The 13,365-nt window shown below is 39.6% G+C and overlaps 1 protein-coding gene across 1 annotated transcript in view; it reads left to right on the top strand.

The window, feature by feature from the left end:
- The window catches only part of DDX4 (DEAD-box helicase 4), a 92,322-nt gene that overhangs the window by 66,132 nt on the left and 12,825 nt on the right, over nucleotides 1–13,365 (top strand). The window contains exons 13-18 of the mRNA XM_026649248.2: nucleotides 984–1,136; nucleotides 2,530–2,684; nucleotides 5,195–5,324; nucleotides 6,854–7,020; nucleotides 7,662–7,807; nucleotides 11,010–11,109. Of these exons, the coding sequence (XP_026505033.1) occupies nucleotides 984–1,136; nucleotides 2,530–2,684; nucleotides 5,195–5,324; nucleotides 6,854–7,020; nucleotides 7,662–7,807; nucleotides 11,010–11,109 (851 nt within the window). The remainder of the gene's footprint in view (nucleotides 1–983; nucleotides 1,137–2,529; nucleotides 2,685–5,194; nucleotides 5,325–6,853; nucleotides 7,021–7,661; nucleotides 7,808–11,009; nucleotides 11,110–13,365) is intronic.

A 13,365-nucleotide genomic window follows, 5' to 3' on the forward strand; every position in this document is an offset into this window, starting at 1 on the left:
AAGACACCAGGTCTACTGTTTCTACTAGATGATATGGAGGCCAAGAGCTTCAAAAGCTTAGCAGGGTTCAGAAAGGGATTAGACATTGATAGGGATAACCAGAATAATCCAGAATTGTTGTAAATATTAAATAAGGTTTGGAAGAAATATAAACCTTCATCCGTCAGGTTTTAAGCCTGCTTCTGACTATTGGTGGTGGATGAAATAGAAGGAAACTTTCCCTGGAGCCAGGTTATCCCATAACTGCTTGCTTCAGAGTTTCTTGCACCTCTTCTAAAATATTTTTGCTAACTACTGTTGATGATTAGGATATTGGACTTGATGGACCCCTGGACTGATCCAGTATGGTAATTTCTATGCTCCCATATATTATCCTAGAAATTGCTTTGATACTCCACGACAGAAGCCAGTCTGAGGGACTCTGGAGCAACTGGGCAACTTATCAGTCTGGGGAATGTTGATCAGATTCAAAAGGCAGAATCAGCATAAATTCACTTGGACTTGGGGCAGTGAGACTTGCACTGTGGGAAATCTGTCAATTCAGTAAAATGCTGCAATCTGAAGAAATTGCTTTCAGATCTGTCTGTAGATTTCTGAAGCCAGATACAGCAGTTGAGCTTCCACCTATTCTGATAACCAAAATGGCATCTGAATCTTGTCCTGAAATCCCTAACTGTTCAGCCATTGAAACTCCTCTCCATGTCACTCTGGCAATCCTTTTAATTTTTTGTGAATGGCACTCATATGAAGGAATGGTCACTGCAGTAGTTGCAGGATATTGTTGCAGGGGGGAGGGGGAATTAAATAGGTAATGGGACACTCTCTCAAGTACCCATAGACATTAAAAGTTCTGAATCCTGAGGAGCAGTGGAGTAGTTCTGGTCTTTCAATCATCTAGACCACTTACTACCAGTATTTCGCAACTTCTGAATTTGAATCATTTTAGTATGGTGCTATACTGTTATAGACTTTCTCTTTTCTAGACTTTTGAAGAAGCTAATCTTTGTCAAACATTAAACAAGAACATTGCTCAAGCTGGATATTTGAAACTTACGCCAGTGCAGAAGTATAGTATTCCTATTATACTTGCAGGGAGAGATTTAATGGCATGTGCCCAGACAGGATCTGGAAAAACGGTAAGTTCCCACCCCTCTGTATAAAGGGGGCTTCCATTGTTTCTAATGCCCCCGTGCTTAAATTACACAGGAGACAGGTAGATAGCTGTGACATTCCCTCCTGTCCGGGCAGATTTGTACAGCCTAATATCAATGAGTATCCATAATTCCTTACATAGTGTTAATACATACATTTCACAATGATACGAATCACCAGTGTCATTAGTTTTGAGAAAAGACTTCACTCTGTACACTCTGATTAATATAGTAATATTGTATACAATAAGTTGACTCAGTTGCTTCTCGGCTACTACTCAAAGTAAAGTTTATTTAAGCTTGAGGAACGCAACATGGAATCTGGTAGTGAAGAAAGCTCCATGCTCTTTCTTCCCCCATTTGTGTTTGCTGAAATGCAAATTGTTTAGTTTCCTGCCATCTCCTCCTCATGCTGTCTTGATGGTCCTGTTTCTGCTTATATGTAAATATGGACTTTCGGTGTCTTTGGCTGAAGATTGGGCTGGTCAGACTCAAATACGCATTCCTTTGTCTAAGCAGGCCTGTTTACTAACTCCCCTGACGTGCCTGGCTTGAATACATTTTAGTTATCATTCCAGCATATGTCCATAACTCTCAATACCCACTGCATGCATGCATCGTTCAAGAATATTAATGATCAGTGAGTTTAGTTTTCAACTGATACCTCACAAGTAAGGCTGAGAGTCTGTCATGGAGGTCATGGATTCTGTGACTTTCCGTGACTTCTGCAGCTGCTGGCATGGCTGGCTCCAGGGCTGCCAGAGCAGTGCCAGTCTCAGGCCACGGCCCTGCCGCTGTCCCTCCTTCCCCCCAGAAGCAGGAGGAGGAGTTTGGGGTGTGGGAGGAGGTTGAGGGCTGGGGGTTGGGATGTGGGAGGGGGTGATGGCTCTGGGTGCTGCTTAACTTGTGGGGGGCCCCCCCAGAAGCAGCAATATGTCCGTCCCTCAGCTCCTAGGTGCAGGCACTGACCCCGCAGCTCCCATTCGCCGTAGTTCCCGGCCAATGGGAACTGCGGAGCTGGCAGCGCACGGAGTTAGGAGCTTAGGGAGGGACACGTTTCCGAGAAGCCGGGTAGGAAGCCTGCCAGCCCTGCCAACTCCCCGCCCCCAGCACCAGCGCAGGTCCCAAGCTGCTCCCCCCTGGATAACATCGCTGAGTACCTGCAGTCCTCCCAAGCACCTCATGGCTCCCCCCAGGCTGCTGCCCACCCGCAGCGCCTCTGTCTCTGAATTTCTGTAGAACTTGCTAGGTTTATTATAGCTTTTCAAGCTTCAAATAACTTTATTTCCTTTAACTTCATTGCTTCACAAATTGCTCACACTATTGAAACTAATTTTTTAAACCCAATGCTAATAAAGCATTCATGTTTGCTCTCCAGGCAGCTTTTCTTTTGCCAATTTTGGCTCACATGATGAAAGATGGGGTAACTGCCAGTCACTTCAGAGAGCAGCAGGAACCAGAATGTATTATTGTAGCCCCAACTAGAGAACTGATAAACCAGATCTTTCTGGAAGCAAGAAAGTTTTCATATGGGTAAGCTTTTAAAAAAAATACCAGACTACATTGCAAAAGTATGAGGCTTAATTTAATGACTGTAAAATCAAAGAATTGCTACTACGGCATTGCCTTAAAAAACACACGCGTTTTATCCAATTCAATTTGTCTACATTCACTTCAGCAAGGAATTGAATTTAGGCCACAAAAGACTATTTTTGTAGTCTAGTTTACAGATAAGAAATTAGAATGGGCAAAAGGAGTTTGTAAGATGATTTGTGACAAATGTTTATAGAAGCAGAGAGTCTTCATATGAAATGTGTTCCAATTTCTTAGTGAAATGAAGTACACCTCTACCTCGATATAACGCTGTCCTCGAGAGCCAAAAAATCTTACTGCATTATAGGTGAAACCATGCTATATTGAACTTGCTTTGATCCACTGGAGTGCGCAGTCCTGCCCCCCCGTAGCACTGCTTTACCGCGTTCTATCCGAATTCGTGTTATATTGGGTTGCGTTATATTGAGGTAGCAGTGTAATTAATTTAATCTAGTTTGCTTTCATAATTTATAGTAAGGTTTTTTGGCATTCACTCATCTTGACAATAAAAATAAAGTAGCTGTGGTTCAGTGTTTCTAATCAACTCTAAATTAAGATTCAAAGAGATCTGATTGAAAGTCTGAGCAAAAATGGTTAATTCTTTTTGGTTTGAATCCTTTGAGGCAAAACACTCCTGCTATTATTATTATTTTTTTTTTAAAGTTTTCATTCTTTTCTTAACAGCAGTTCTGTTGCCTCAAAGGAGAGGGATAGAAATTCAGCTCTTAGGTTGGATAAGGGTCTTCGGTGGTGGTGGTGGGTTTTTTTGTGTTTTTTTTTAATACACCTCTACCCCAATATAACGCTGTCCTTGGGAGCCAAAAAATCTTACCGCGTTATAGGTGAAACCGCGTTATATCGAACTTGCTTTGATCCGCCGGAGTGCACAGCCCCGCACCCCCGGAGCGCTGCTTTACCGCTTTATATATGAATTTGTGTTATATCGGGTCGCATTATATCGGGGTAGAGGTGTATTTAGTAAAATCAAGTCCCATGCCTTGGCAAATGGAATAGCTGGAAAAATGTTTCACGCAAGCACTTTAATTTTGTAATCTTCCAAAGTTCAGTTTGCACTACATATGTGTGCATAACAGTTAAATAGAATTTTAAATGCCTTTTTTAAAAACAAATCTCTCATTTGATGCACTTACTGCCTTTGCTTCATTAAAGGTACATCTTGTACAAAACAGCTCATTCAAGTGCATTCTATTCCACACTATAGAATTTGTTTCTATTGTGTCCTTTTTAAGCAAACCACTTAAGATGGACACTCAGAAGTGCCTCAGTTAAGGTTGCTTGCACAGCATTAAATCTGTCCTTTGTGTGTATTTGTTACCGTAGTTGTAATGATTGTATAATGGATGTTGTTCAAAGGGAGTACAATTTTTCAAGCATGTGTGTGACTTATTCAGTGGGACTTCAGCTCCAAGGTTACTTAGAAGTCCTGGGTAAAATTTTGAAGAGTGCCTAACTCATTCAGCTTGCGGGTTGATGGTGCATATTAAATAAAGCAAGGACATAATGAATGGGATCTACGTTTTTGTGGGTAAATTCTACTTGCAATTATTATAGCATAGACCTGGAGTAAATCTGTCAGCAGATTCAGTCGCCGTTCTCAGGGCCGGCTTTAGCAGGTGCGGGTCCCCACGCTGGGATGCGAATTGTCTCACGCCCCCTTGCCCCAACTCCGCCCCCGCCCCCCCCCCGCCCCCCCCCCCCCCCCCTTTTTTTTTTTTTCCCCGCTCCGCTGGCAGCCCCGGACGTTGCGGGGCCCCAATCCGGGGAATCGGCCAAATCGGCTTAAAGCCGGCCCTGCCCGTTCTTACAGGTGTAAGTGAGAGCAAGTGCAAGCCCATGGTGAACTGAGTGTCCAAAATGTAGCAAATGGATATTGAACTGCTGTTTTAACCACTGCATGAGATAGAGATCCTGTGGGAAAAGGTGTAATGTAACCATGCAATACAGTCATGATATATATGCACAAAGGGGCAAGATAAGTTGTGCAAGAAAAATTAACTTTGGCATTTTCTGACTCTGAATGTGACCTTTAAGCTGTCATGTTTTAATTCTGTAATGTATGAAATTTACAAAAGTCTCAAACAAAATACAGAGGACTGGCATCAGGATTCTAAAAATAGTAGCTGTTAATCTTAGCTCTATTGTAATTGTACAGAGGATTAATTAACAAATAACTGAGAGAATGCAGAATAACTGAATGGTAGTGCTTGTCATACTATATCCTCACACAAAATCTTGCCTCTTTCAACATCAACCACAGTCACCCATTATTTAAGTTCCTGACTTGAGCAGTTTGTGGAAAAGCTTTAAATGCTGTAACTATGAAACAGTACAGTAATTCCTGGGCCGAGGAGGAGGGGGGTTTATAAATGAAGGTGTGTAACTAAGAATTGACTTGTGAACATAATCACAATTTCTTGCCAATTTAATAGAACTTGTATAAGGCCAGTTGTGATATATGGAGGTACGCAAACAGGTCATTCAATTCGTCAGATAATGCAAGGCTGTAATATATTGTGTGCTACCCCAGGAAGGCTTATGGACATCATAGGTAAAGAAAAGGTAAGATCTTACCTAAAATTTCGATTACATTTAAGAATATAATTTACCTTGAATTCCTTGAAAACCGTTTGCAGCATTTTTATTACAGATCAGTGCTAGTCAGTCTAACTTGACGCAGGCAAAGACAGATTTGCAAACTTGTCACCATCGATTAGAATGGATGAATTTGGCAGTCAAATGAGGTTGCAGTGATTCAATTTGCATGACCTAACTAAGTAGCATTTTTGAATAAATGCTAAACTTGTTGCAGTAATATAACTAGCCAGTGTAAAATATGTTTGTAAATAGATGCATATTTATAGCACTTAGCAGGATTTATATTTGGACTCTTTTGTAACACCAGAAATGTACATAGCACTTTAAGACATCTAGTTGTGACAGTATTCTTGCCCTGAGGAACTGGAGTCAGACATAGTACCAGCCAGGGAGATAACCTTCCAAATACTTGGCTATGTGGCAAGAAAAGGATTACAGAAGTGAAAGATTATGACAATCTTGTTTACTTATGGGGATCAGTCTTCTTTGTTGTGTTGATTTTCAGAAAATTAAAACTTTGGAGCAGGGACATGAACTCAGGTCTCCCTAGTGGTGTCTCTCTTCAGGGCAAATCTCCATCTGACTTACACTGGCTTAGTCTTCCGTTGGTAGTAAAATCCTTAGTATTAGGATTAGCAGCTTTTATTGTCTGTGTGGAACTATTTTCTTAACATAAAATAAATTAAATTAACATTTGAAAAGAGCTTATTTTTTCCATTAATTGGTTTGTAAGTTTGTGACTCTATTATTTGCACTTTGGTGATTATGTTGGCAGAAAAACACAAAACCCATGGTGTAGTGTTAAAGTAGTGTGCCGTAAATGGGCCCCTGGGCAGGTGAAGATACCTCAGTCCCTCCTACAGAATTGTGTTTTCCTTCCTACCAAGGAAGCATCTGGTGTTGGTTTTCCATCTGTTTTCCTAGGACTACTGGTCAGAACCTCACTCCTGATTGGTGGTGATAGTCACAAAATAACTTTTGTCTGTAGTTACTAATTCGTTTTGTGACTTGGTGGAGGTCTGCATTAGTGACACCAAGGGATCATGTCAAGGAACAAAGGGTGTGTTGGGTGCCGGTCACTAGTAAACATCTAGTTCCAACTAGTAAACATCTAGTTCCAGCTAGACTAAAATTTTTAACTATGCTGAACTAGATCAGGAAACAGTTTAATACTGAAATTCCCTGACACTTTGTAGAGTAGATACTGCAGAGGTAAAGTAAGTTAAGATCTTTAAGTTGTGTACTGGATAGAAATGAACAGGAATAAGGGGATTCTGGGGAGAACAGGAAGCATTTTAAATGTGACTGACCTGCTATCTGAGAGGGGCGGAATTACCTTACCATTATCACTGATAAAATAGTCTCAGAAAATGGCATTGGCAGAAAAGTTTCTTGTTTTTAGCCTGTTCTGTTTTGAATGTATCTTTACTGAAATATTTTAAAGCTGTTTTCTTTCTTTTTCTTTCTTGTACTTAAATAAAAATCCACTAAAGATTGGATTGCATAAAGTGAGATATTTGGTGTTAGACGAAGCCGACCGTATGCTCGATATGGGTTTTGGTCCAGAGATGAAGAAATTAATCTCTTGCCCAGGCATGCCATCAAAAGATAGGCGTCAAACACTAATGTTTAGTGCCACTTTCCCAGAAGAAATTCAAAGGTGTGTGACAATTTGCATGAAGCTGGAAATGTAGTTGAAGAAAATGTGTTTTTAAGATCTGTGATCAGACTTTGCTTATTTGGGCAATCAAATAAAAATATTTGAAGTTGCTACTTAGTACTGTTGTAATAAATTGAGCACTAATATTTAACAAACTTAATAGGATATTAAGTTTATTATTGTAAAGACCCCAAGTTGAGCTCATTTTGTGTGTTTTATGTGTTCACTGTGTAAAAGAGTTCACTTTAATTTTTTGCTGCATAAGTCAGTCTCTCCGATGCTGACTTGTGCTAGAAGCAGTGTGGTCTGGTGGACTGCTGAGCTTGCTGAGATTCAGGAATCCTGACTTAACTACTAATTTTTCTTACTAAAGATTAATGTGTTGATTATTTTAAAAACTTAAGGCAAAAATTCTGCCCTGGAATATGTATGCAGGATTTTTGTAACATTAATGTATATCCCAGGATATAATTTGGCCTGAAAGGTCATTTTTTAAGTCTAAATGTATATTCTTTTGCTGTGTTGTGGTGAATGGGTTTATATATAAGAAAAAGCTTTATGCAACTTACCTGATTTGTATTGTGCTAATTATAAGTAGTTGAAGAACCACTACAATAATGTAAACTTTGTTCTTTTTGAAGGCTGGCTGGAGAATTTTTGAAACCTGAATACTTATTTGTTGCTGTTGGACAAGTGGGTGGAGCCTGCAGTGATGTTCAGCAGACCATTCTTCAAGTTTCCCAATATTCCAAGAGAGCGAAACTGGTTGAAATTCTACAAAGCATAAGTAACTTTCTTTGTTACCTTTTTAATTGCCTTTTCCAACGAGAGAGAGAATCAAGTTAATAGGAATTTATTTTAGCGCTTGATTCTGCTACTCAGCCAGGCCCAGGGCCCCACTTTTCTAGGCACTGTACTGTTATATAGTAGAAGACAGTATCCATTTCAGTAGAGTATTTTCTTTCTTTAGCAAATTTCACTGCCTTTCCTAATGTAAGTAATTTTGATAGTCCACTAGTATTGGGTACTGCTAGACAAAAAACAGTTACCCAGGTTGTTGGCACCCCCAGAGCAAAAATAAGGATTTGTGGTCATTTCTGTGAAGGAACTCTACAATCTACAATTACACCTGCGAGTCTTACTTTGTTCCCTGGTCCAATTTTAGTTTATTCTTTGGAACTGGAATTCTGTGGGGGAATATTGACCACTAGCTAGTGAGGGCAAGTTGTTAGTTGGGGGGAAAAGGCACTGAAGGTTTCTGCCAAGGTGTGAAAGCTATCTGAAGCAAGAACATCCCAGTTTCCAGAACATTGATCCACTTGCAGAAATGCAAAGTACAGATACAATTAAATACCTCTATCACAAAATTGATTTTTATCTAATTGATAGGTGTTCAATTATGTGATACTTCATACTATATTATTAAATGTGTTCTGTATCTTGTAAATGTAATAAATTCTTACTAATGTTAGGCCTCAACACATGTCCTATTAAATCTTTTCTGAGACGTGGGGAGGTACTGTTGTCCTGCTGGTGTCGAGTGTGCTAACTAATGACGTGTTCTAGTATTAAGCTCTAACTTCCTTTGACTATATGCATGAAATATTTTTTTTTGTCCATCTGTGAAGGCCCTCAGGCACTCTGATGGAGGCCATTTAAGTACATGGCTGAATGGACAGACAAAATCAGTTTGTTACTTTGACCTTTTTGTACTCCACAGAACTCACCTCTACCCACCAGAATAATAGTATTTGAATGTGTTTTTTTTTTTTTTTAATAATCCTGATCTTGCTTTGAGAGGATATATTTTTGCATGTAGTTATTTTAAAATAAGCTCAGTAATAAGCCTTCAGAAAGGCTTCAAAAACTAGGTGGGCTGTGCGTCTAGTGCCAGAGAATAGCATACCTCCATTATTACTAGGGCTGTCAAGCGATTAAAAAAATTGATTTATCACGTGATTAAACAATAATAGAATACCACTTATTTAAATATTTTTGGATGTTTCCTACGTTTTGAAATATATTGATTTCAATTACAACGCAGACTCCAAGGTGTACAGTGCTCACTTTATATTTATTTTTGATTACAAGTACTTGCACTGTAAAAAAACAACAAATAGTATTTTTCAATTCACCTAATACAAGTACTGTAGTGCAATCTCTTTATCAGGAAAGTTGAACTTACAAATGTAGAATTATGTACAAAAATAACTGCGTTCAAAAAGAAAACAATGTGAAATTTTAGACCCTGCAACTCCACTCAGTCCTACTTCATGTTCAGCCAATCGCTCAAACAAGTAAGTTTGTTTACATTTGCAGGAGATAATGCTGCCCGCTTCGTGTTTAGATTGTCACCTGAAAGTGAGAACAGGTGTTCTCATGGTACTGTTGTAGCTGGCGTCGCAAGATATTTATCTGCCAGATGCGCTAAAGATTCATATGTCCCTTCATGCTTCAACCACCATTCCAGGGGACATGCATCCATGCTGATGACGAGTTCTGCTCGATAACAGTCCAAAGCAGTGTGGGCCAACTTTTATGTTCATTTTCATTATCTGAGTCAGATGCCACCAGCAGAAGGTTCAGGTTCTGTAGTTTCTGCATCAGAGTGTTGCTCTTTTAAGACTTCCGAAAGCGTGCTCCACACCCCGTCCCACTCAGATTTTGGAAGGCACTTCAGATTCTTAAACCTTGGATTGAGTGCTGTAGCTATCTTTAGAAATCTCACATTGGTACCTTCTTTGCGTTTTGTGAAATCTGCAGTGAAAGTGTTCTTAAAATGAACATGTGCTGGGTCATCATCGGAGACTGCTATAACATGAAATATATGGCAGAATGCTGGTAAAACAGAGCAGGGGACATACAATTCTCCCCCAAGGAGTTCAATCACAAATTTAATTAATGCATTATTTTTTTTAACATCCTGGTCATGAAAGCATGTCCTCTGGAATGGTGGCCGAAGCATGAAGGGACATATGAATGTTTAGCATATCTAGCATGTACATACCTTGCAATGCTGGCTACAAAAGTGCCATGCAAATGCTTGTTCTCACTTTCTGCTGACATTGTAAATAAGAAGAGGGCAGCATTATCTCCTATAAATGTAAACAAACTTGTTTGTCTCAGCGATGGGCTGAACAAGTAGCAGCACTGAGTGGACTTATAGGCTCTGAAGTTGTACATTGTTTTGTTTTTGAGTGCAGTTATACAACAACAAAAAAACTACATTTGTAAGTTGCACTTTCACAATAAAGAATCAGAGGGGTAGCCCTGTGTCTGACGAAGTGGGTATTCACCCATGAAAGCTTATGCTCCAATACATCTGTTAGTCTTAAAGGTGCCACAGGACTCTCGGTTGCTTTTCATAATAAAGAGATCGCACTACAGAACTTGTATGAGGTGAATTGAAAAATACTATTTCTTTTGTTATTTTTACAGTGCAAATATTTGTAATAAAAAGTAATATACACTGATTTCAATTACAGGCAGAATACAATATATATGAAAATGTAGAAAAGCATCCAAAATATTTAATAAATTTCAATTGGTATTCTATTGTTTAACAGTGCGATTAAAACCTCAATGAATTGCAATTAATTTTTTTAATCGTGATTAAATTTTTTTATTTAATCGAGTGAGTTAATTGCGATTAATTGACAACCCTAATTATTACTCTTGCTATTAGTGAGCAAAGATTAGGGTGATAGGAAAGGAGCTGCAGACATTGGATCATGGGGTGTAGGGAATTGGTGAATGCAATACAGAATGTTTTACCCCAAAGGTATTGGCTTGATGCAGAAACTAGTGGGTGAAATTCTGTGGCCTGTTTGTGTAGGAGGTGAAGCAAGATGATCAGACTGGTTCCTTGTGGTTTTAAACGATGGCAATATGTTCATGGTATAAATGATAAAAACACATTAGTGCTTTTGAGACTGTAGGAAGTCTGTAATGTTCCCCCTTTACCAGATTGTGTCTTTAATCTGTTGCAGGAGATGAGCGAACTATGGTGTTTGTGGAAACAAAGAAAAAAGCAGACTTCATTGCAACCTTTCTTTGTCAAGAAAAAATACCAACCACCAGTATTCATGGGTAAGTATTTTACTGAATAAATTCTTTTGGTCTGCTATGGTTTATTTAAATTAAAAATGACCTCTTCTGTTAAAACTCATTTGTCATGAGCAAAACCATTATTGGACCAAAACACTTGGAACCAAGATTCTGATTCTCAGTGCTTACTGGACAATGTAAGAGTTGGCGGTGGCGGGAATCCTGTTCTCACTGCTAAATGGCTAAATATTTTTCTGTTGTTTCCCTGGGATAAATTGTACATATAAGCCTCTTTGTTTTCAGTTTAAACTGATTTTTACCAAAAAAATTCTGGGATTGTAAAAAAAAAAAAAGTATTACTCAGTTTTTTCCAATTTTCACCCTCCTTTTGTATCATTCAAATATATAAAAAATAACTTTTTATTAGGAAAATACAATACATTGCATGAGATGTATGTATTATAATACATTAGTCTGTGTATATTGTGGCAAAGCTCCAACCTTATTCCCCGTGTGTCCCGCGCTTCCAGGTGGTTTATGCTAGCCTCAGAGGCTCACTGCGACCCTCCATGTAGCCCCTCTCTCTCTCTCGGGCCAGGGTTACAGTCTACTGGGCCCTTTTCATCATAAGCCAGCAAGGAGGTTCGTGAGAGAATTCCCAGAGTCTCTGTTGTCCCTACGGGCTTATTCAAGAACAGTTTAGCCTCCTATCCTGACAGGGACCTGTCTTCCCCTCCCAGGAGGTGTTTCTGTAGTGGTGGGTTGTGGGGAACTGGGCCCGCCCTCTACTCCGGGTTCCGGCCCAGGGACCGTAGTGGCAGCAGCTGTTGGCAGCCTTCCTTTCACGGCCAGAGCTGCTACATTTCCCTGGGCCACTTCCCCACAGCTCTCCTGTTTCTCTCTTAACACCTTCTTCACCCTTACCTTAGGGGTCCCTTTCCAGTGGTTTGAGGGTGTCTTCATTACCCAGCCTTTCAGCCTGGCCTGACCAGAGTGAGCCCTTTTACAGTATCAGAGGGGCCTTTGTTAGAATCAGGTGTTCTCATTAGCCTAATTGCCTCAACTGACTCTTTGCAGGCTAATTGGAGTCATGTGTCCACCCTAGCCTGGAGCAGCCCCCGCTCTGGTCAGTCAGGGAACAGAAAACTGCTTATCCAGTGGCCAGTATATCTTCCTTCTACTACTCTGCTGTACCCAACTGACCTGGGTCTATCACAATATGCAAAGCTGCCTGTTGAAGTAAGGCTATGTATTAGTCTAGAAGATGCACACAATAAACAAACAGGCACGCATGCAAGCTCTGAAGTGTGTGCGCATCTGAATGTACTGATGAATCTCACACTCATTATGTACACTTTTCAAGCTGTTAGCAGATAACGATTTAAAAATTTGACGCACTAAAATGGGAAGAAAACGAAAATCTGTATCAGAATACATTTCAGAGCACAAGGAAATATTCATCCTTTTCTCCTGTTGGTTTTTTTTTTTAAACTTTTGAAGTTGAATGTACATGCTGCAAATCGTGTGGCCCAATTATTAAATTTAAATATTTATAGGCTAATAGTTCTAAGCTACAACAGTAAGCTGTTTATTCAAATGAAAAGTTTTATTTGGGTATTAGAGATGTATTGTTTTCTTAAACTCATAGGTGGGTGGCATTGTGTTTTGAGTTCGGTTTTAGTTCTGCAGCAAACCACATTGATTAATGGAATTCAAAACATTAATCTATTGAATGCTTTTCCCTGTTGTCTTTCCATTCACCAAAATAAACCCCGATATTTACCCAGAAAAATTAAGAATAGTTTTTTGCACTGATTTTCACCTGTTGTTGTTGTTGTGGTAATAAACACTGATACATTTTAAGTTCAATAAAATCCAATGCAGATGCTCAGACTCCCCCCAAGAATGATCTGACGAATTACACTGGGTCTGGAGCAGCCTTGCAGTATAACCAACAAGAAACCTTAAAGCAAAAAAGCAGGAATCTCCTTTAAAGCAGGCATAGAACACAGATCAAGTCTGAAAGGAAGGTGCTTCTAATCTAGGCTTGGTAAGGCAGTCAGTTTGACTGCCTGTTGTTTGACCATGGTCAAATATTCCTGCAAGAATACCCTATTGTAGGTGCAAAAAGAACAGGAGTACTTGTGGCACCTTAGAGACTAACAAATTTATTTGAGCAGAAGCTTTCATGGGCTACAGCCCACTTCATCGGATGCATGTAGTGGAAAATACAGTAGAGAGAGAGAGAGAGACACACACACACACACACACACACACACACACACACACACACACACA

This window comes from Terrapene carolina, unplaced genomic scaffold (assembly GCF_002925995.2).
Source record: "Terrapene carolina triunguis isolate 2854851 unplaced genomic scaffold, T_m_triunguis-2.0 Scaffold69, whole genome shotgun sequence".
Lineage (NCBI taxonomy): Eukaryota > Metazoa > Chordata > Testudines > Emydidae > Terrapene > Terrapene triunguis.